General features: G+C 38.8%; 2 protein-coding genes, 1 long non-coding RNA gene and 1 other non-coding gene across 4 annotated transcripts; 1 reads left to right on the forward strand and 3 right to left on the reverse strand.

Moving 5' to 3' along the window:
* The first annotated feature begins 70 nt into the window (after positions 1–70).
* Positions 71–3,475, forward strand: LOC145894995 (uncharacterized). The gene is made up of 4 exons (XR_014401590.1): positions 71–203; positions 882–916; positions 1,045–1,109; positions 3,001–3,475. It is a non-coding gene; the product is annotated as an uncharacterized LOC145894995 (long non-coding RNA).
* A 5,533-nt stretch (positions 3,476–9,008) lies between these two features.
* LOC145894987 (D-aspartate oxidase-like) lies at positions 9,009–11,915 on the reverse strand. The gene is made up of 5 exons (XM_082983725.1): positions 11,677–11,915; positions 11,389–11,579; positions 10,985–11,198; positions 10,552–10,694; positions 9,009–9,864 (listed from the first exon to the last, which is right to left on the reverse strand). Exons 1-5 carry the CDS (start codon positions 11,871–11,873, stop codon positions 9,428–9,430), a joined length of 1,182 nt encoding a protein of 393 aa, XP_082839851.1. The 5' UTR covers positions 11,874–11,915; the 3' UTR covers positions 9,009–9,427.
* Positions 11,916–12,516: 601 nt separating this feature from the next.
* On the reverse strand, positions 12,517–17,859 carry LOC145894969 (kelch-like protein 31). The gene is made up of 13 exons (XM_082983698.1): positions 17,756–17,859; positions 17,204–17,365; positions 17,042–17,146; positions 16,648–16,900; positions 16,257–16,410; positions 15,600–15,692; positions 15,319–15,448; positions 14,732–14,889; positions 14,106–14,320; positions 13,855–13,962; positions 13,461–13,580; positions 13,106–13,316; positions 12,517–12,798 (listed from the first exon to the last, which is right to left on the reverse strand). Exons 1-13 carry the CDS (start codon positions 17,757–17,759, stop codon positions 12,613–12,615), a joined length of 1,899 nt encoding a protein of 632 aa, XP_082839824.1. The 5' UTR covers positions 17,760–17,859; the 3' UTR covers positions 12,517–12,612.
* LOC145896498 (small nucleolar RNA U3) lies at positions 15,888–16,089 on the reverse strand. Its single transcript, XR_014401942.1, has one exon. It is a non-coding gene; the product is annotated as a small nucleolar RNA U3 (small nucleolar RNA).
* Positions 17,860–24,273: the final 6,414 nt, after the last annotated feature.

Consider the following 24,273-nt stretch of genomic DNA (forward strand, 5'->3'; position numbering starts at 1 on the left):
GCATTTAAGGGAGTCCCCAGGGGCTGTATCGAGGGGAAGGAAGCAAAATAGGGTATAAAAAGGATTGGAATTTGTGTCATAAGATGTCATAAGGGAAAAGATGGATGCGAAGAAAGTCGAAGCGGTTTGCCTTGTTGTTGTTCTACTGTTATTCCACCACGCTGCAGCGACCCGCAGAGAAGGGAAATGTTGTCGTAGTGCCAGTAAGTCTTTATGATGTGTTTTTGCTGTCAATGGCTTCCTGCTTAATTCGCTATGCAGGGCGCTTCACGGAAAGAAGGGGTCCCGATGCAACAACGATATCACATAAAAATATTAAGTTGAACTCGGTCTTTACGATGAGAATACTTCAGTTTAAAAGCAATCAATGGTCTTCGTGGGCCCCGAATTGCTATTCGCGGGAACCCTAGACTTATATGAACCCTGGTGTGCCGCACCAATAACAGTCTCTGAACCAATAGGCGAAACTCCAGTGGCAACGCTAAAGGTTTGCAGATGGTAGGCGAGAACGTTTCAATAAAATTTAGGTGCAAATAAATGAAACAACGAATTACACGAATAACAAAATTGAATTGGAAAGCATGCACTCATATACGGAACGGTCCTAAAACGTTCGATCAAAATAGGGTTTAATTTCACATCCATTCGTGCCAAAATTGTTTTCCAAAACGTATAGGTGGTTTATGTCAGCTGGACGGGACTTGGTGGCAATCCATGTACATTTAAATGACTGCTGTATATTGAGCAAAGTTATGTCATATGAAGATATAACGCAGAAATAACGGCACAGAAAAGTCGATGTTTACATAAGCTTGGTTCAAACAAGCACAAAGCTTCACGAAAACCTAATTTTCTGAATCCAATTATGTTTGGTGTTACAGAGCCTACGTTTGCGGCAGGGAAACAAGACCAATCGGTATGTATTTATATATTTACTCGTATATCGTTTTAACGAAATTTGTAGTTTGGAAATTTGTGTTTGGTTAACATTTTCCGCACCACATTGCAGGAAGGAATTCAACCAAAGCACTTTTTGTTTTTTAGTTCACTGTTCGAAACGTGTGTTGGGGAAACAAAGAAGGTATTTTACAGAAGAATTACACTTGGAGGTAAGGGAAGTTTAGGCAAATTTTTGCTTCAAAACTTGACAAGGTGGCTTTTCCTTGACAAAATATATACCAATTTCTTCAATGCGCCGGGTCAGTCTCTGGTTTATGCTTGCTGGTGCACTGTTTTTGTATGAGACGAACTTGTAAATAACTTTATTAGCACGAGCTTTCGCGAGCTTTATCCCGCTTCTTCAGGTGCATCGAAATATGTGCCAAATTTATAAGTGCAAATAAGTCATATTGTTACGCCACTGGCACCGAGCCGACCGCTGTGTTGCAATTTTCGGTGCCCAACTGCGACGTACACTCTTAAAAAAACTTCGCTCATTTCTTCTCTCCGGCGGGAGGCAGCGAGCGAAATTCCCGCCACTCGCTTCAGGACAAGCGAAGCTTTCGCTCAACCCTTTTTTCTCGCATCGAAATAGGAGAACCTTTGTCTCTTTTTTAAAATCGCGCGCTCCGCAGCCGGCAACGTGATTGGCTGGCGCAAAAGAGGAGATCGAAATTGAATTTCGCCATTCACATATTTATTGCGCGAAAACTGCGGGATATGATTTTTGAAGGCCCGAGCATTATCACGAAGTTGGACGTTGATAGCGTAGGCTAGTCCATTTGAAACGTCGAAGGCAGAGATTTTGCGATTTAGTATTGAAGAGCTGCTACCGTTTTGAAGGATAAACAGTAAATTGACGATACTATGAAGAAGTAATTGAGAAGTAAGTTAATGTGTTATTTTGTATTAATAAATTATAATTAATCAGTTCAATAAAGATGGTCATCATTTATTATTTGCTGTAATATTTTGTTTGCAGCTATCCTTCCAAACTACTTAAAATTGAACCTGCAAAGTCAATGGCAAGAAGTTTTACAGCTTTGATGGGCAAAGTCAAGAATACAAAGGGCTATGTAAGTGTACTATAAATGCTGAACTTATTCTTTATCTTATATATATTTTAACATACATGCAGGAACATTATTGTGACGACAACATTCCACTTATGTACCGTGCCATAAGTGCTACATTTGATTACATAAGAATGGATATCTAACAGGATCACCCTTTCATATCATCTGTTGTGCTCAAATACCCAGGATTTGTTGATGTTGATCAAGGTGAATTGGTGTATATGTCTTGTTTATCAAGCTACTAACCATGCATTTTTTATGTTCAACCAGATCTTGAAAGAGTATCATTGGTAAAAGCCACATGCGAACAGAATTAAGAATGTTGGTCCAACAATCCTGCCAAAGTATGGGGATGAGGAAAAAGGCAGGCTTCAACATGGCCAAATATGCTTTGAACAAGTCCAAAGAGCTGTATGAATGGACCATACACCAGTGGGAGTTGGATGTGACATTCTCTTGGCGTTTGAAACACTTTTAGCCCTATTTTGTTTTTTTAATGTTGAATACTAACCACATTTTGCAACATTTTTGAGGTTAATTGCCTTGATATGAAAGCTAAGGGTGCAGTCCACTCTTTCAGTGTTATAATGTGATGTGTAATAACTGTATGTTCATTTATATTTACGAAAAATAAAACAGGATGTGAAAAAATGTGCATGTTGGGTGCAAAGTGAATCATTCAATAGCTTAAACGAATGAGTGAAGCAATCGCCGAAAACGCAGCAATTTAGTCATTCAATCACTCAAAACAGTGAGCGAAGTTGTTCGCTCATTTCAAACGAGCTTTTGTTTCACTCGCAGAATTTTTCGCTCATTTTTTTTTAGTGTGTATGCTGTCACCTCGGACCATTGTTCGCTTTACAAGCACATGTGTGATTGGTTTCAAAATAATCACAAAATTACCGTTTTGTGTTGCAGAATATGATCAGTATTTTTGGCGCTAATTTCCATAAACATGTATTTAATTTAAACTCGTGTTTTTCAGGTGCGAAAAAAAAGAATGCGAAACACTAGGAAAACTGCACTGCGAACTGCACTGCGTGAGAGCATAGACGACCAATTCCTTCCGCAATGAAGATGGAAAAGTTGTTTCTACATATAAACTTTGCACCATCCTACTATATATACAGCAGTGATTTGTATTCTCAATTTTCTGTGTACTCTCCCCCGCTAGATTAATTAACGCATCTAACACATCACACCAGGGTTGCTCAACACAGGCCACGCGAGTCACATTTGTCGTGCCATTGGTTTGAAAATTTTACGAGGGCTCATCTTTATCCAGAGAATGTTGAAAATGTGTCGACCTTATTTGAATGCTGTTTCAGAACCAAGAACGTTAAATCAAAGTTCTCTGCCAAAGGTTTTTTTTTGAGACATTAATATCTAAATAACACCACATAAATGTTGGGACACATGTGCGCTATAAAAATGCCACCCATTGCCGTTAGAATTCTGCACTCTGCGTTTTACCAATATGCTTTGCGGAATAAACAGAAAATAAACTTAAATTGTTTGAAACAAGATTGGAGTCGACTAGTTTATTTCTGTAGACTTTTTTTATAGATTCAACCAAAATTAAGCAAGCACTTTTTTATCGTGTTTGTTCAGATTTACGGCTGCTTGGGCTACACCAAAAAATATATTCACGTCTTCTTTCCCAGCAGCAGAAAAAAATTAACCAGCAAGGGCCGCAAACGATTGGGGTTTAACGATGTTTATTGGGAGGTTCTGCAGAGTTGGAATTGGTTTAAAAGCCACCGCACCACGTCAAGGTACCAACCCTCGCGGTGGGTCTCCTCTAAGTCAGTAGAGAGACCCTCGTTCGGCGCAGAACCACGACCGAAACGAGGAAAACAGACTGGCCCAGACTGGGCGTCATTTAAGATTTGTTCCGTGTGGACAATCATATGTTTCCAAATGCAAACGAACATGGATTGTTTGGAAATTATCAACATTGAACATAGATTCATAGATTCCAAGTGAAACGGAACGGTCTGTAAAATATAGAATGGTTAGAAAAAAAATATGGACATAGAATTCAGAAAAAAAGCAAAGCATCAACTCCTCGACAGCCTGAAAACCTGATTTAAATCTTTTTTTCTCGGTATAATACTACTAAAACTGACGGTGGCGATCCACGAAAGTTACGCAACTCAATCCGCCGAACGCCACAAACAGCATTGATAAATTGAACACCCTGGCAGCTGAACTAGTAAGGCACAACACCCCCCGAGAACTGGTCTAACTGGAAAAAAGGATAGAAAAGGTAGGGAGGATTAGGTTCGTTTTGAAAAAAAAAAAAAAACGAGACACAATGTTGGAAGTCCAGCCTCATCTCGAACTGTGATTGGTGGAAAACTCGTACACGATTCGAGCGCTGATTGGTGGCGTCACGGACTCGTACACGAACGTCGATTGCCGATTGGTGAAGAACGGACCGAACGTTGATTGGTGGAAAAACACATTTAAATTCTGCAAAAAAGTGGAACCGCCACCGTCCCTGTGCGTGCGACGTTTATGTACGTCGATTTAAACTAACCTTGCTTCAACTCTCTGATCTGACTTGAACCGCCGCAAGTTAAGCCTAGGAAATATGTAAAAAGTGAGTCGGTGTGTTTTTAACCACAGAATACTTGGACAAACGGAGATCTTACGGAACACCGCCCGCCCAGTTGTTCAGTGGTGATTCCCCCAAGGCGACAAAACCAAAAATCGAAGATTAGTTAAAGCTACTTAAATTATAAGTAAGCATAAATTAGTATCTGTTGAGTGAGAAGTGTGGATGTGGATGTGGATTATTTAAAAAACGGTAATGACCAGACGTCAGAAGTGGCCAAATTATTAACATTTAATGTTCCAAGCAAATTGCATTCAATATCAAAAATTCCATGTTCATGGATAAAATTTTGTTTTAGAAAAATCTCAAAGAGGTAAAACGTCTGGTCAAAAACCGTGTGACGCCGATCCCTATAGTTTTACTTTTAGAATAGGCGCACGCGCGTTTTTAAAAGGGACAATGACTTTAAGAGCGTATAACTGAACAACAACCGAGTCACTGCCCCTTGCCCATGGCCCCCCTCCCGACTCGAACGTTTGAGCGCATGTGGAGGAAAAAAATCTTTAACACTGGAAATTGCGCCCTAAAATGGTGGCTCGCCAACCGTTCGGGAGCAATGCTATGCCGGCCCCTTCTACACTACGTGCCAAAACTGGACGCCGTTGCAATAACGTTAATGGCATTTCATGCAGTCGGAGTAGCGGGTGTCCCTACTTAGTCAGCCTGCACCGCGGCCAGTGCAATGCGGTGGAAAAGCCGTGCCAAGTGGTTCTAAGCGCCACCTACATTTAAAACTAAGGCCATTTAACAACGCGCCACCCTTAACTACAGAGATCGAAATAAACTAAGGTCCCTAGTGGCGCGCGCACCCAAAAATATAACTACTTTATCTACGCTACTCTTAATTAAAGAGTGCCACCGTAGTTGTAAACCTAGGGCAATAACTGAATGGTGGCACTCCTAGCGACTTGGACCCGCTCCGCCGCCCAATTATTGTGTGAAGGCCGGTGTGGAGGAAGAAAAGTTTTTTGAGACCCGGGGGAATTGGGGGAGAGCAGGTCACTCACCCTGTGCGAGTTAGCCTAAGTTAAGCCTAGATTTTGCCACCCCGGGTAAATCACACGACCGACTCCTAGTAACAGACTGTTAAGTTATTTGAAGTTGAGAAGATTTGGCTGATGGAGGATGGGGGGAGGGTCGCAGTGGACTAAGGGTTCGATCGTTTCCGGTGTAGAAAATCTGCGGGCACACAAAAGTAGTCATAACACACATGGAATCTATAAAAATTAGTCACGTGTAACCCATTGACAACATGTGTTAAACTTCGCCATCAAAAGATAACAACAATGACTTACCGTTCAAGATCCGTGGTTGCTGCCTCGACGATGATTTTACTTGCCGCAAGATGTCGCTTTCGCTTCCTGCTTGGTCACACTTTTTCTTTGGTATGACGTCAACTTGGTACAGTTCTTTTTTTGATGACATCATGCTCTCTAGTTCATATTTGCATCCTTCCACGACGTCACGAGGTTGAGTTCATATCCCATTTGTGACGTCATATGGCGTACGTGCGTACAAGGTAACGTGCACAAATTGTCCAGGAAACTTCGCCGTTGCCGTTTTGATGTATGTGACGTACCAGCGTTACAATGTATGGCATGTAATGTATGTGACGTACACGCGTTACAATATATGGCATGTAATGTATGTGACGTACACGCGTTACAATGTATGGCATGTAATGTATGTGACGTACACGCGTTACTATGTATGGCATGTAATGTATGTGACGTACCAGCGTTACTATGTATGGCATGTAATGTATGTGACGTACCAGCGTTACTATGTATGGCATGTTATGTATGTGACCCGATGAAAACGTATGAGAAAAAATGACAGCAGACTTCGGCTTGCTAAGTGAAAATACGTTGGATTTTCCTTTTTTGTTCAGTTTAACCTGATGCTGTCTTTAATGTGCTTTTTCCTGCAGTTTTTTTATAACTTCGCGTTACAATGTATCACAAAAACTTACAGATTTCGGCTTGATAAATGAAAATACGCTAAATTTTCCTTTTTTTGTTCAGTTTAACCCGATGCTGTCTTTAATGTGCTTTTTCCTGTAGTTTTTTTATAACTTCGCGTTGCAATGTATGACTAAAATTTACTGACTTCGGCTTGCTAATGAAAATGCGCTAAATTTTCCTTTTTTGTTGAGTTTAACCTGATGCTGTCTGTAATTTGCTTTTTCATGTAAATTTCCTCTAACTTCGCGTTACAATGTATGACAAAAATTACAGATTTCGGCTTGCTAAGTGAAAATCCGCTAAATTTTCCTTTTTTGTTCAGTTTAACCTTATGCTGTCTGTAATTTGGCTTTTCCTGAAAGTTTTCGACAAACACGCGACACAATTATGTGACGTAACCGCGATACAATGTATGACATGCAAAGTATATGTGACGTAACCGCGATACAATGTATGACATGCAAAGTATGTGACGTAACCGCGATACAATGTATGAAGGAATTGATAAAACACCAGCTGAAAACTGAAAACACTAAACTTATGTTTTGCTACCCATCCTACATATTAACCTTTCCACGCAATTTCCTTTTTCTCGCCTCTTTTTCTCGTTTTAAATTCCTTCACAAAAGTAGCAACAAAATATGTTTAAAAACCCGTGCACTGATTTTTAAACACGTTTCGTGCTGTCAGTTTCTCGAGTTAACTAAGTTCTAGAATTTCACTTAAAACTTCCCGAGGTCCTTTCAACCAACGTAAACCTGCCTTATACGGGCAATCCTTTACATTTCAACTCAAAATCTTATTCTTTCAACTCAGTTCCTGTTTTGCAAAAATCTCTCGATCTTAAAGTTACTAAGCTTTCTCTGCGACTGGTTACCTTATAAATAATCTGCAGTAAAGCTTGATGGTAATAACCAAGTGTGGGGGTGGTGCGTGGTTACAAAGAACGTCAACATAACAAGTGTCCAATTATTGTTCGTAATTTCCGCATATTTTTCTTCAGGATTTCGAACCACATTTTGCTGCTCTAAAAAAATAAATAAATAAATAATTTTTCTTTTCTGGCATAGTTTTGAACACAGATATTAATTGCATAACATTCTTATATTCGTAATATTTGAACAATATTTGAATATTCCCACATTATTTTACAGTGACGCAACTTGTGACAAAATAATGCAGCGGTGAGTTTTCAGAAGCAACCACGTGGTTACAAGGTCATCAGACCGCGTGCTGTTAACTTATCGAACACGTGACATTTCTGTTGTTCTGGAATTCAGCGCAGTGGCAAAAGCGCAAATTCCATTCCAATCACAATCAAGCGCTGATTCTTAACGTCACCAAAAACGCGCGAGCAAAACGTGTTGCAAGACCCCGCGCAAATTCACATCGTTGTTCTATAATAATGCGGTTTGTGGCACTGCGAAAACCACGTGTTCTAAACCGCCTATCACAGGTCGCGAAAGGTGCATTTATTAAGCCAAAATTTTGCAACACATTTTTAAACATTTTGTTTTATCACGACATCTTCAATTTTAACATATTTTTTCGTTTCTCTAAAATAACATAAGTACAACAACAACAGTTAACAACAACAACAAATAATTGCCAACACCTTTTCTTTTTTATCTAGTAAAAAATCGCGCTTTTCAAACCAATGGGTTAAATACAAATAACGCCGGGCAGACCAACTTACTTCCATCAGTCGGTGGCCTCCAATCTTGTTTCAGGTGCAGTTGCTCGTTTGCAGGAAACCGATAAACGAAACACGAATAACTTTCATACGAGTTCTAAAACAATGTTGTTTTGTTAATTTAATTGTTTTTATACTTACATAGTTTTGTGTTTTCACAATTGTATTGCATGTGATACATTCAACGCAAAAATCTGGTGTTAAATTATCAAAATTGTACAAAATGTAAAACCTAGTTAATTGTTTTTAATGTAGCCTTACAAACCTCTAAGCATTGCTATAAGCATAACATTATGAATGAAATATTCTCTCTTACCTTAACATGAAACACCTCCTTCTCAGTTTGACTGCAGCCACGACTAAACGCATTCCAGAATATATCAAAACTCATTGTTTCGTCAACTCACTCAAGCGTGACAAATTATGACGCATTGTGTCTTGCAAAAAAGGTGGGGAATGCTATCAGGAAAAAAAGGTCAGGATTTCCTTTGGAACTTGTCCTGATAGAATTGATTTTGGTTGATTACCAACCACTATACCCATGGTATACACATCATGCTGGCTTAATATCGGAAGTAATATCATATATTACCGCTTAATATCACACAGATACTGCGATCATACGTTGAGTTAGTTGGTCCACACGAAAAACATTGTTTCAGGGGGTTTTACAAACGTATTTTTACTTTACAATTTAAAAACAGTGAGCATAAAAACGTTTCAAAACTCGACTGGAGTAAATCCCATAACGCACAGGTCTTAAAACATCAGAAATAGTCACTATTCTTCGTTTATTTATCAGATGTTGGCAGATAAGCTACAGAATATTTACGCCATTGATAAAACACCAACGAATTAAATAAAACTAAAAATGTATTCAAATGGATAAAACGTCCCAGCAAGTGCTGGCGCAGAACATTTTCGAATGATTCCCCAGAAACCCGAACGTATATTGCACAACCAACACGGAATACGAGCAAATCATATTTAAAAAATTGAGACTTCACACTTGAATAGACCTGGGGCATAACCAGCATAGCAAAGTTATATTTTCCCTTGCTCCAAAAATGCTGGTAATCAGATTAAAAATTCGACACAGTTCCATAAATTTGTTTTTTAACACTGTTTGATTTCGTCAAAGCTTAGATTTTTCGGAAAGTGCTTCAATCGCCAGTTTTGCAACATCTTGAGCGCAACCCCAGTGAACAGCAAACCCGTCCCCTCCATGTCCGTAATTGTGAATTACCGGGCAGGTGTTCGGAGATTTTCGGAAATCCGATTTGTTTCTCGGGTCACGTGGCCACCATTCCAGCTCAAGTCTTGCGCCTCCGTACCTTGCCGGCCTTATGCCGACGTCGATCCTCAGGACTTTCGCACCCTTGACGGCGGGAACGAGGGTCTCGCATCGCCGCATGATGCTTTCTGTATCGTCGGGGTCGACTTCAGTATCGCTGCGGCCTTTCTGGTAAACTCCTCCCAGTACGATGTCGTTTACACGGGGAAATACAACCGTCTCTCTGCCAGCTATCGCTTTATTGACCGAAGATACTTTCTCTATGCTGATGTATTGACCTAAAATACAGAGGTTTATTCAAGACAAGCTCTTTTTCCAATAGAATTAAACCCTGGACTTTTCACCGTCCTGATATTGCAGATGTCAATTTATTGTAAATGGAATGATATAGTTAATGTCATAGCAATATGTCAGTTATATATGCCAAGACATAGGCGCCTAGTTTTCATTTTTCCAGGGGGGGCGGGTATGTTATAACGTCATAATTTGTTACTATGACGTCATCAAGGATCGAAAAACTGTGTTTGAATTTCAATGCATGAGGCGTATTAACCAAAAGGGAGGCGTTAACGATGAACACAGGAGATCGGTCTACGACACAACCATTAAGTACCTGTACCTGTTGGCATATCATACTGCGAGACTGACGTTGCAACAACCGATGTCAGTTACGCAAGCGAAACTAGGTCAACATATTTTGTGTGCGTCGCGTAAGAAACACATTGTTTTTAGGTCTTTTTTCTTCGAACGTTGCAAATGCGACGAGTTACAAAGAGCGGACAGACGCGCGTAATATAGCCACTCGTTTTTTTTAGAAAAACCTGGGGGGGCCCCGCCCCCCCTGTCCCCCCGGACTAGGCGCCTATGTGCCAAGATATTTATCAGTTTCTTATTCAAATATAATTAATAGGATTTTGGTTGTTGATCTTAAGGCAGCATTTTAAAATAATAAAACAGTATTATACCTCTGATTGGAAATACAGTTGAATCGTTTGAAATCAGGCCACCATTTATACCAGCACAGTTTACAACAATATCAAAGTCATCAGATATTTCATCCAGGGCAGTAATTTTCCTTGTTTGAAAAGTCACTCTTTGTTCACCTGAGCTAAAAGACAGAAAACACTTATTATCATGTTTGCTTGCATAGAAATTACCTCTAAACTGATGGATGACCAAAACTCTACTTATACATAGAAAAAGAAAACCGACAGGTGTACACACTGTTACAAACTATAAGGTTTCATCAGTGCAGCTTGTGACTGTAGAACTGGACCAGCTATTAAACTATAGCAGGAAGAACATTTTCCATTTCGTGGTTTTAAGAACAAAATTGTGCAAAACAACAATGATAAAAGTTTGAGTATGAATGTAGTTTCAATACCACAGTTAACCAACCTGTTTTGCAAGCTGATTAGTTGGTTTCTCAACCATGGGAGATACAGAGAACTATCAATATTGTACGTTGGCATGCCGAAAATACTGAGCTCACTTCTAGGATTCAAAGGTGGAAACAATGTTTTCAGTGCTTCATTATTTGAGAGATGTTCCACATTTGCTTGTTGCTTGGTAACAGGGACTAACTTCTGAAGATTCCTTGCTCTTTCACTTACTACAGAATAAGCAAGGTTGAAATTGACAAAGTTTACCAATAAGAAACACCAAAGATTGTGTGAATGGTCACAAAGAACAACTTACAAACTTTATTTACAACAGAATTTATCTTTAAATTCTTGTATTAGCAACATACAAACTGCATTTACAACAGAATTTATCTTTAAATTCTTGTACTAGCAACATACAAACTGCATTTAAACCCTCTTTTCCTTCTTCGTGATAAAGAAGCAATAAATCAACTGGTCTAATTCCAGCTGATTCTGCTTTGGTCGGGTGCATTTTGCTGCAATAGTTGTGAGTAATCTGAAGCCACTCAACACTCTTTGGATGGTTTGATTCATCACGACGAAGACCAACATTTCCAAATCCATGCACACTGCAATAGATATCATATTTTTTGATGATTTTTGATATGAATGTTTGTTTTTACTATTTGAAAAAATTATAAGTTTTCGAGAAATAATAAGTTTGACCTCGTTATTCCTTTCCTTGTGGGAAAGTAATCTTCTGCAATCACTGTCAAATGACAGTTGGAAATGTTTTTGGCCAAACACAAAGCTGATGAAAGGCCAATGACCCCTCCCCCAATGACAGCAATACTTATAGTCATGCTGAACACACACTGTTCAAAATGTAAAATAGGTAAAATCATTTTCAGATATAAAGACATCAGTTATACAAACACAACTAGTGCAAAAACTGTGTTTAACCAAATCAATGTGTATTCTGCATCTTAAAAAATATCAGCAAAACCACTGATTAACAGTTGCATCGACAAGTAGGCGACATGTACGAATTTTTTAAACATCACGTAGCAAATGTTTAAAATGCTAAAGATTTATGAATCTGCGTTCCGTTGAGATTTTATTCAATATTAAACTTTTTTCTTTGACAAGCATTTACGCTGCACCTTTGCCAACGGCCTCCAGATACACAGTGCCAACTAAAAGATATGGGAGTTTGACGTAAGAGTTTCCGCTCGCGCGTTTTGTTTTTATTTAGCTAAAACCCGGTTAACAGGGATGAAACCAAATACAAACATAAACACAATACATACACAGCGCGTTTCGTGTATTGTATCAATACGGACATAGCCTGTGGTAAAAGATTGTAGCAATATATCAGACCTAAAATTGAATGGTTTCGCTTCTTCCTCTGTTGCAACTTGCTTATTATTGTTACGTTTACGGTCCATTGGTTTTTGATTTTGTTTTTCCAAAAGTCCCCTGTGTGAGTTTTTCTTTCTAAGGGTTTGTATTTCTTTTGTACTTTTACAACACATTTTGTCACAGGTTTATGTCAATGCGGTCGTATAATTTTAAATTGGCCGGAATTTATTCTGCGTGTCACAAACTGATAACAAGGTTACGTACAAAACAAACTGTTTATTAAAATGTAAGAAAAAAATATTAAAGCATCAAAACACAACTTGCAGAACCCCGTAAACGATTTGGTAACTTTGATAAACTCTTCCATTCGTCCTTCTCTGCGTCATAACTTGCTACGTCATTGCGGTGGTCAATAACCTTTGACCCGCAACCTCCCACAAGGTAGACAAGACCGTCGAGTTCAGCGCATGCGCACTCCTTGTCTCCCTGACAACAAAACAGGGTTTGAATAAAGTGTTCTATGAACCAGTGGTGGCATTCTAAAAACCGCTTATTTCACATGGCGTCGTGACCTACAGTCCATAAGACTAAGCAGTACAGAGAGTGAGCGTTGCTTCCATAAATTGCAGCAACACCTTGCAGCAACTCTATTTGACAATATGTTATCCATGCTGGGATTCGAACTCACGACCTAGTGTACAGAAATCCCAACCAGGATTTAACTACTTTGTTCAGGGAGTAAGGTTTGGCCAATCCAACAGCTACACTTTTCAACCATCAATCTATATCTTACCTGAAAGGATATCTTTTGCGCCACCTTATGCCACTGATCCTCCTGTGGCATATAACACTCAAGGGCGATAGAGACCGGCTCATATACTCCTTGATTTGCATATTCACCACCAAAGACAAGAATTTGATCTCTTACTGCTGCCATTGCATGACTGCTTCTCTGGGATCTCATTGGTGAAAGTGCCGTCCAGTGATTTGATGAAGAGTCGTACCTGAATAATAATTCAATATTCATCTTAATTATGTAACAACTGTGTAGCATGCTACAATCATTGCGTTGTGTCAACATGTACAAGTTCTACAACAGACTAAAATATGATGTACAGAGCAAACCACATTTATACACATTTACTCACTTCAAAAGATCTGTGGTTGATGATTTCCTGACAATACCTCCACTGGTGTAAACGCATTGTTTGTAGATGCAACCAGTGTGAGAATAACGAGGAAGTTTTAACGCTGCAACGAATTCCCACCTTGAAATCGTAAATGACCACAACTTAGTATTTGCAAAATATACTTAGTTTAATCACTGAAAGGCTGTAGTGCCCTACAACCCATAAGGCCTCATGCAGCTCAATTATAGCTCTTTCTATATTTAGTTTAGTTATTCAACATATTGATGTTTTTATTCCACAAGTTCATGCAGTGGAAAGACACCAATAATGTGATGAGGAAGAATGGATTCATTCCACTTTTACACCACTTCCAACACACAAGTTATTAAACATACAGTTTATAACAGCCTACTTTTTTGATGTGATGTTGTACTTTTCCACCGAAGTTCGAATTAAATTGTGACTCCGTCCACCAACTGCAAACAAACTCTGATCCACAGAACCAAGATAAAAATATGCCCTGAACAGAAAAAACAAAATCATCAAAACCCAAACCATTACAATTACTACGAGGTTACTATTTTCAAAAATATTCTCTCTTCTATACAAAATACTTTCTTATTATTTTCACACATTTACCACAGCCACCAAATCAGTCACTACCTTTCCTGCAACAAATCCTGCAGTGTTTCCCACTCATTTTTCATAGGGTCGAATCTCCAAGTGGACGAGGAACCTCTCACGGCACCCCTGGATGACTCCTCACCTCCAACAACATACAACAGGTTGTCCACTGCTACCACCTGGTGGTAGGACAGTGTGCCCGGCATTCGGGCAACTTCCTTCCAAGTATCTTCTTTAATGTTAAGTTCCCGGATCTGGAAATTGTCAATTTAAATTATTTTTCACGCTTACTCTGGACTTCTAAATTAAAAAAAATAACATGAAACATAAACTAAAAAACTATTTTTGCAACATGTAAAGTTTTTAGTGGCAACTCAGACACCAAGGATTTGCATGGAAACCAGTCTGGTATGATTTTTATTTAACTGTTTACTTAAATCCACTATATTTACAATGCAAGTGCTGACCTACAGTGCATATCTGGCCCTAAAAATCCAGCATAAAGAAAAATAAATGTGTGTTTTGTTACAGAAAACGTCAAAAATCCAAATCCAAATAACTGCAATATCATGTGAAACCCGGGGAATGATGAGTTTAACTTTGTCACAAAAGTTTAATTTTAATCGAAAGCTTAGACACTTTGTGCAGCAACCAAATTGTCCTACCTTTGCAGTAAACTGGTCAAACATGCGCCCTCCAGTGACAATAATAGCGTGCCGAGTTGGCATTATGACATCACCACCACCAGCGTGGATAGAACTTTTTTGTTTCAAACGGTTGAGAATTTTCTTTTTGTCAGCTCCCAGTATATCTTCCACCATTCCTGGTGAACAAAACAAATTGTATGCGACAACAAAGAGTAAAGCTCAGAATAGGAACATTACTCCATTTTGTTTATTGTAATATATACATGTGATGCCATGATGTTTAATGTTTAATAGTAGTATTACATTGCCTGGGCTGCCAAGCCTGAAAGCATCATGATCATGATATGTTAGCTGTGATCGCCAAGCAAGGACCTGCGCAGTGGGGCGACCCTGCTTTTTATGCCTTTGTGTGTAATTACTGTAGTATTACATGGACAGTACTACATTACCAACAACTTCAGGAACTATGAAAAAGCTCAATATTCAATGTTTTATTAGTGCTATTTTATGTTTCACAATCATTGTTCATAGTAACTTTCCATGCAAAATAATAATCATTTGACTATTTAAAATGTTGCATAATTTGGTATTGTAGTATTACGTACCAAATAATTCCTTGTTATCAATGACAATTGATTGAGTGATAACATATCCAGATAATGTAGATTGAGGGATCTTTGCATAGTTCAGGCTCTTCAATAATTTTACTGCAGATGCTATTCTTTCCTTCGAGTTCTATCAAAGGTCATTGGTTTTAACCTAACAAGTACAGCTGGTAAAGTGACAATGATTTGCATAAATGCACTGGGGCATGCCAAAATTTATGCTTTTTTATTTACATGACAATTAGGTTCACACAAAAGCAAGTTTTAAAAAACAAACCTACATATTTCTGCCACTTGACAATTGCATTGAACATTTGCAGCTCTGGAATGACACAGTAGTTCGATAATGTGCCATTGCGACTGTTTATGATGTCCTGGTAGTTAAAGAAATAAATATCTGTTTATGCAACACTATATTCATGGCAAAATAAGTCCTCTTACCAAAAACCATGGTAAGCATATATCTAGCAAAATGTGTAGGTCAAATACTCCGCCATGAAGCAATACAAACTATACATGGCGTTAAATGCACACCAAGAAACTGCTGCATAAACATTAATAAAACATCAACCACTCGGAACGAGTCGACCTCCTCCACTACCACACAAAGTGGGAGCAGAACAATCGTCAAATTCGACAACTATTGTTGACGAACAAGTTTCATGCTCAGAGGCCGACCCTGCAACTCATCATCGTGGTTGGAGGTCCGTCACATTAAAATGACGTTTTCAAGATACATACTATAGAAATGATCCCTAAAAGTATGATCTTAACTAAACCACGGCACAACCACAACCACTTTACAGCAAAATACTTTAAGTTTGTGGTGCGCTGACTCTAGCTGTCAAACTGGATGACCACAGAGTATTGAGTACATCGGATCATTTTTAAACCTTAAATAGATTTTCTAAGGTTTTAGTCTTGGGTGACAATTGTACCTGAAGTTGTTCCACAGTCAATCGCTGAAAGCAGTTGGTATCTATGAAGTTCACGAATTCCTTAGCGATCGTTGACAACAGAAAATCCTTGAAAATCGGCAGTTCCAATTTGTTGGAAAGATCAAGGAATGTTTGAAAAGAATCGAGCTCAAAACTGAAAAGTTCAAACGTTGATTAATTGTAATTTTTGGATAATAATTGGTTTGAATATTCTTTCATATTATCAGCATCTTGTTTTGCATGCGTGTAATGCACAGGCATAGAAATAACTTTTAAACACACAGTGTATAACTCATACTTATTCCATGGGGCATGTTCGATCAAGCAGTTACTTTTTATAATATGCACTGAATATTTATCCACGCATAATCTTATGACGTCACGTCAGTACCTGCTCATAATTTCGTTGAGACATCTACGCTTCAACGACGTCATATCTAATCTCACAGCAGCCTCTAGTACATCGGGGAGTTGTTGTCTTTTGGCGTCGAACACGGCGGTGTAGAGAAACTGCAGAACAGCCTCCATACTGGATTTGCTGATGGAAAAATCCAGTGTCACATCGGTGTGTTTGGGTGCCGGCGATTCGCGGTCGAATGACGCGTCTACATCTACTGTTACGTCATTGTTCTCCGTGAGATTTTCTGTAGAGGTTCGAAGCCAAGTGTCGTTTGAAGTAAGTTATTTTGCCAAAGAAAAATAAGGAATACCAAGAGACGCCATTTGCATAGTATACACAACAGAAGAAACACATTATAAGTGCACCAAAGTTTCAACTATCTTACCAAAGCCTTGTGACGAAACACCCAACCTGTCTCGAAAGTAGCCACTGGATGCCGCTAGAACGCACTTGTGGGAAGGGAATTTTAGTGGGGGCCCTTTCTCCGTTTCTGCACATTATGGAATCGGTTAAGATCCTTAACAAAGCATCAAGCACCTTTACCCACCGTTAATACAGATAGTGACGTCACACAGTGCTGAGTTGTTACGTAACAAGGAGAGTCCCTTTACTAGAAGGTTGATGTGTTCGTTCGAATGCTGATGAGGGAGGGAAATGATCCGGTTGTTACTAACTGACTTACTAGGTTTTGCTTTGGATGCTCCTGAACCTGTTAACGTAAGTTAAGGTAGAATCAATAACACAGCCTGGCTCTAAACTCATTTACGGTAAGAATAAGATAATTAGAACAATGTTTGCAAAAACTTCTAATTATGTCACTTCATGCCATTTTATAGAGAAGATGAAAATGAAACTGGGAAAATTACAATCCAAAAGGAACATTTCTTAGGTCAATTTTATACAATCACAGTAGATGACACAACAACATTAATAGCAAGAGACAAAGCTTTTGGGCCTTTCTCTAACAAAGGCCTGCAGACTTACAGTAAAGAAAAATCAAGTTTATGTGAAAGTAGGTTATTCAAGTCCCTATTTTCACGTATATTGGTGTTTCCAACACAAGTCATTACCAAGTCAAAAAACACAACAAAGTACTTACCCATTACAAAACCAATTAAAACAAGTTCCTGCCCAAATTCAAAAGCACACGAAGCAAAAAACACCAATAATTGCAAATAATTTCCAGACACTTTTTCATTCCGACAATTGTTCTGTGACGTAACAAGCAAAGCAGCAAGTGACGCAAATATTAAAAATAACTTTTGGGGAGCAATTAGTTTTAAGAGTAGAATACACACTTGTAGACCACTTTAACCCTCCAACGAGCTCGCCATGAGTCGACTTCAAACGGCGCACAATGCACGACTGTGCTCAACTCATGGAATGTGCTGTGCCAAAAGTTTTTTATTTCTTAGTCTGTCAGGAAAACCAAACTTTAGTTTCAATGCAAATGCTGAACATTTCTTGGTCCTTTGGAATTATAATTTCATTTCGTGGGATGAAATCATAATAGGGATTTAGTAAATTGTCAGCAGGGGATTACATACACCGTGAAATTGCTCCTACATACTCACAAAACACAGTTAAATTATATTGGGCGTGGTCTACGATAAATTGCACCTTGGGGCAATCATGATATTAGGGACAAACCCTTTGTATGACAAACGTTGTCATTAGACTGAGTTTTGCGATGTTGAGACCGTTTGGATTTTAAACTGGGCAACATTTTATTCTAGCCCTATGCCGAGCTACACAAACATGAATGCTCCATCATATATTGCCACCAAATAATATACTTTATCTGCTATTGCGGTATTTGGTTATTGTGGCGCAATGTCAATACCGTATTTCTACAAACTTTGTGGTGAAGTTGATTTTTGAGAATGATTCAAGGAAGCAAAAATCAAAATTGTTACTGCAAAAATGACCTTCAAAAGTTCTCTACTTGTCAATATTATCACACATGACGGAAAAGTAGAGAGTTTTATCAGGGAAATAGTCAATCATTAAACTTGACAGAGTTTGCGTGTATGATTACCAATGTACGCAACGACATGCAGCAATTTGGCAGCCATGCGCCAGACAACATCGCCAAGGCAACAAGCAAACCAGTACGATGAGCGATTCTATTTTGAAAGGTAAAGATTTTCAGAGTTTTTGTTAAAGTTTGTATTCCGTGGTTTAGCTCGAAAGGGTATGGGGAGCTGCAGATTTGGTTTGGATATTTATTCACCAACAAGATTTCAATAAATAAAAGTATAATTTTAAAGGGTTATATGTGGTTAAGGGTTTGATTAGAAGGTATCTTCACTTAGAATCATATCGACAAGTAGAGCGATGTTTGGTCCAATGTTGGTAAGCTACCATTGGTCAGGCCACAGTGTTCGATAAATAAGGTAACATTATTTGTGACGTATTTCTCGTCCTTCAGATCACAATCTGTTGGCTCAGATGAAGGAGCTGATTCCGGACAGAGCTGACAAGGCAAGAACGAAATAAAGCAACTAATATTTTAACCTAATTCCTCAGTTAATTTTGTGGTTGGAAAATACACTTGGATTAATTGTTCTTGCGGCAAAAACGACGATTTTGGGGCTCAAACATTTACGCTTGTTTTACACAGGGGTTCTGGGACCTGACGAAAACCTGGCCCTAACCAAGTATAAATACTGTCCTGTTGTTGCAGTGGCCTGACTTAAAATCAGCTCTGAGTGACGCCAGTGAGAAGATAATGACTTTGCCGGAGGGCGCACTAAAAGAGAAATTGTTGGACATCGCATTGGAAGTGGGCCAAGATTCAAGATACACAGTAAATATATTCCCCCAGATTCCAACCAGAATCTGGTTGTTATTAGGATTTGTTATTAATGTGTTTTTCTAAGGATTACGGAATCACTGCTCAGAGCTTTAAGGTCGTTATCAACTCTGGCTCCACGCTTGAAATCAGTTTACTTCTGAATCATACTGGAATGATTGAACGATTATCAAAAGTAAGGACTTTGCGTGACTTATGAAATACGCATTTCGTTAACGCCTGTTTAGAACTGTCATAATTCATTGCTAATGCTGCCAGGCAAATTTAGTACTGCAAGACAGCTCTTCTGGCGAAAATAGTTGTAAGTGTCAACGTTTTCGGTTGCTATGCAGCAGCCTTCATCAGGATGTGACGAAATGTATCTGTCTGCAGCTTTTACACAATTCATATTATTGGCTCCACATTTCTTTTAACTTAATGTTATCAGCACCTTCAATTTACGGAAGACGAACAGTCCAAAATTGATTTGTTGAACGCTCTGAAGCAAATCGTCACTGATGACGCAATTTGTCTCGTCATCGCCAAGTCTCCTCTGTTGGACAGTTTACTGGAAATAGGAGAAAGTACGTGAGAAAGTTAATTAAGGATTTTTCCAATCATTCCACCCACATAATATTAACTGTTTTTTACCACGATCAGAAACTCGATACGTAAACTTTTTGTTTGATAAGCGAGTCTATAGCGCCATCATTGATTTTGCCATTCGCTTCAAAGGGCAGTTTTAAATCTATTAACTGTTAAAACTTCTGGTTGTTCAAACCAGCAGTAGCCATAGGCAGGTCGGACCAGTTAAGTTTTGCACCCCTCAAGGCTGTGCTTCCTGGGCGGTTGTCCAGTTCACATAACTGACGCGCCCGCTTTGTCGGTAGCAATGTTAACAAATGTATACCTCAGGTGCGAATGTGGGTGAAGAGTTACAGAAAAACACTCAGGAAGTTCTACTGGCTCTGGCCATGTCCGAGAAGACAAAGGACATCAATAAGTTGCAAAGCAAGTACGCAAAACAAATGAACCGACAGGGGTAAGAGAAGATACAATGTGGCAACTTATTATGACGAAAAACAAATAACGTTAAGTGATATTTGTGAAAAGCGGTTAAATTTCCTCAGATTGAAGGAAATAGTGATGGCGAGACGTTACGGGAAAGCTTGGAGGGGGAAACTCCTCGCGAATTTACTGAAGCAACGAAAACAGCAGCGGGAACAGGAGGAAAAAGAGAAGAGGCAAAATGAGAAGGAAGAGGAGGAAGAAAGAAGACAAGAAGAGGAGGTGAGACGGAGGAAAGAGGAATCGACAGAAGACGTGACTCCGAAGCACATCATGATCAGCTACAGTCGGAAAGATTATGATTTCGCTGCCGCTGTAAGATTTCTATGCTCTGAGTAATTTGTAAGCATCATATCATGTTACCATTTACTTCAGCTAGACAAGGTCTTGAAGAACGCAGGTCTCCCGACGTGGATCAATCCGCAGGATGACTCAACGGACGTGTTGGAGATGCTGGCGGATGCGGTGGAAAACGCGTCGTGTCTCCTCATCGTTGTCTCTTCCCATTACGAGAAGGATTTCAGCTGTAAGATGGAAGCGAGATACGCTTACGAAATGGGGATTCCCCTGTTTCCTGTGAGAGTGGAAAAAGATTATCTTGTTAATGGATGGCTGGGTGAGTCTTGTATGAAAAGATGGATATTACGGCGCGGAAATAAAAGGACATGTGCGTTTTTTCAAACAAACTGAATATTTGAAACGAGCGAAATATATTTCAGATTCCATCACTACTGGGATGAGCTTTCATGAGTTTCTGAGACCCGAACAAATCACTCCGCAAAAATGTCGAGTTCTTACCTTGATCATCAAAAACTCTCTGCCACGAGACCGTTAACTCATCACTGTGCAAATTCCTTGTGGCATTCAGATTTGCTGCATGCAATGGCTGTTTGTGTGCAATTTCATTGTATAACTGTTGTTTAGTCGAGTGCTTCTTGTGATGTAAAGGTCAACACTTTGATGAATCTCGAGCGTTAAATTAGCATCGTTTGTATCGCGATTATGTCTTCAAATGATTGCACAACGAGAATAAAGCAATAATCCGAGCGAAGCAAGAAATTGATGCATGTTTGTTATGTGCATGTTTTTGACAGAAATTGATACATGAAAAAGTTGCAAGCTGCATAACGTCCTTGGCAATGAACTTATATTTGCCAGTTTAAAGCATGTAACCGTTGAACTTTGTCCACGTGAATTTGCTCGTTTGGCAAGGTCAAATGTTGTCTTCACAAACACTTAAACCGGGAGCTCGAAATTTAACAATTAACTTCAGGTTCAGACTGATTAAATATTACTACATGTCTGTGAATTGCACCCTGTCATTTATGCAAAGTCTGCAATGCATTAACTTAACATAAACGGTTTATCAGGTTTTTATATTCAGTTCACACGTGGTTTAATGCAGTTGTTCTGGGGTAACGGTAAGCAGATACTAAAAAAAGCGAAACTTAAGTTTGAACATTTACCGACTTTCAAAACAATGAAGCGCAACAGCGGAACATGACGTCAGATATCAGGTAGTAATTTTTCACTCACACATCCACAACAACAATATATTAAAGATAAAATTCCAACAAAACACGGGCTGAAGATCTTGGCACCTTGACGTCATCTGATCAAAAATTTGAACTATAGCAGAGAATTTTTTTTACCCAACCACAAAGGCTATATATTAGTCGGCCAAACATCACATTACTTAATGCATACATGCCGCCAACAATAACACTTTGCTGCAGCGTGAATTTGTGCGGTTCGAGGTAATGATTAACGATTACATTCCCGAAAGTTTAGTGAAACAAAGTGCAACAGCGAATCTCACTATGGTTTGGTCGCAGCAAACAAGCAAGCACCGGCAAAATGAGCAACTCAGCAATCAAAGGTAATTGCAGGTTTCTTTCTTTGTCAATTAATATAGGTTTCCCGTATATATGTGGGAAAGGTAATGTCTGTGTTTGTGGACAAAAATCTTCAAATATTGGACGTGTTGTTTGTCATTTCTGTCGTGTTGTTGCCTCGTTCATCGCATTGATGTTGTCCTAATAAAATGCAAGCTAAATGTTTTAATGTGTTTTAATTTTGACACAAGCTATTCTGGGGTCGATACGAACAAAAGTTTGAGAAACACCAATTCTGAAGTAATTGTTTATTTTTTAGGGCAAATGTTTCACAGTGAAATTGTACAACTTTTCCCGGAACGTGCAAAACAAGTATGAAAATAAATACTTTAACAATACAAGTGTGTTTCTTTGTGTTATTGTATGCATGAATAACTTGCGATAATGAACCTTTCTAGGCCCAAATCGTGTGGTTAATGTCACACAGATATGTTCAAATACAAATGCACTGTGAGTTCTTCACAATTTACAATCTGCATTTTATGACAGTGGACATCGTTGAAAACAGCCTTACTGGGTGTCAACAAACTTATTGCCGGAATGCCGGAAGACGATCGGAAACGTAATCTGTTGAAAGTCGCGGTTTACATTGGACAGGACAAGGCATTTCCTGTAAGAAAAATAAACATAACAGAAAAACATAGATGAAGGCACGTTCATTAAAGTGTGTGTAAAGTTTCAAATTTAAATTACTAACTCAGCTATTCCGAAGTTGTGTTGCTGTTTACTCGGGTTTTACACGGATAATGTTTGTACACAGTTTGAATCCATGAACTACATCATTGTGTTTATAATCCGCAAGTTACAAGTGTAAATTTTGCCTAAACACTAATCAGATGTCGGTTGGTTGCTGTCCCAAATTAGAACGTTCTTACTTTTAAGGACTTGGAGCTTACGGCCATTTGTTTCATTATCGTGGCCAAATCGAAGTCAGAAAATGAAACAAAAACATTGGTTGGCAACAAAGAAACTCAACACAGACTGCTTAAAGTAAGTGGGCACGAAATATATACGAATTTGTAGAAAAAAATTGGGCGTTCAAAAACATAAGTGTTTTGCAGTGCTTGAAATCTAAGGAAGGTCAAGTGGCCAAAGTTGAAATATTGGATGCAGTAAACATAGCGGTTGTCGATGATAACAACAGTTACGTCATCACCCAATCCTGTCTGTTGGATTGGTTGGTTGAATGCATGGAATCAGGTACCATGCAAAGTTGTTGATTGTTTATGTGACTTTTCGAACACATCATTTGTTGCAGAACAAAAAGAAAATGTTCGAAACAAAGCTCAAGAAGTGATTATGACGTTATCAACGGTGGACAAAAACAAGGACATCTTGAATGCGAACAAAAAGTTGCAAAACATATTGCCAAAAGTTCCGACCGGTAATCCATCGCAGCAAACTAGGTATGAAGGAAGGCGTTTTATGCCGTTTATTGTGTATTTTGGGCGAGCCTATTTATACTCAGAAGGCTTCATACGTATACAACTTTTTGTTTTTTATTTCTATCATAAAGTATTTAAATATTATTACAAATATTTTAGCCAATCGAAATGTTGGGGTAGCCCTGCCATAGAAGATTCAACTGCAAATAAATCGATAGTGCGTTTCTTACATACTTATGCAACTGTGCGTTTTTGCACCAATTGTTTTGTGTCAGTTTTCAGCAAGTGGCAATTGCGAAGAGGCTCGGGAAACAATGGCGACAAAAAATGATTGCAAATATGTTGAAGAAATCCAATGAGCAGAGGGCGATAGAAGAGGAAAAGAAAAAAAGGGAAGAACCCAAAACTGAACAAACAAAAACGACATCAGAAAGTAAACACATAATGATCAGTTACAGCTGGGAAAACCAAGAAA

The sequence above is a fragment of the Ascidia mentula genome, chromosome 3 (assembly GCF_947561715.1).
Source record: "Ascidia mentula chromosome 3, kaAscMent1.1, whole genome shotgun sequence".
NCBI lineage: Eukaryota > Metazoa > Chordata > Ascidiacea > Phlebobranchia > Ascidiidae > Ascidia > Ascidia mentula.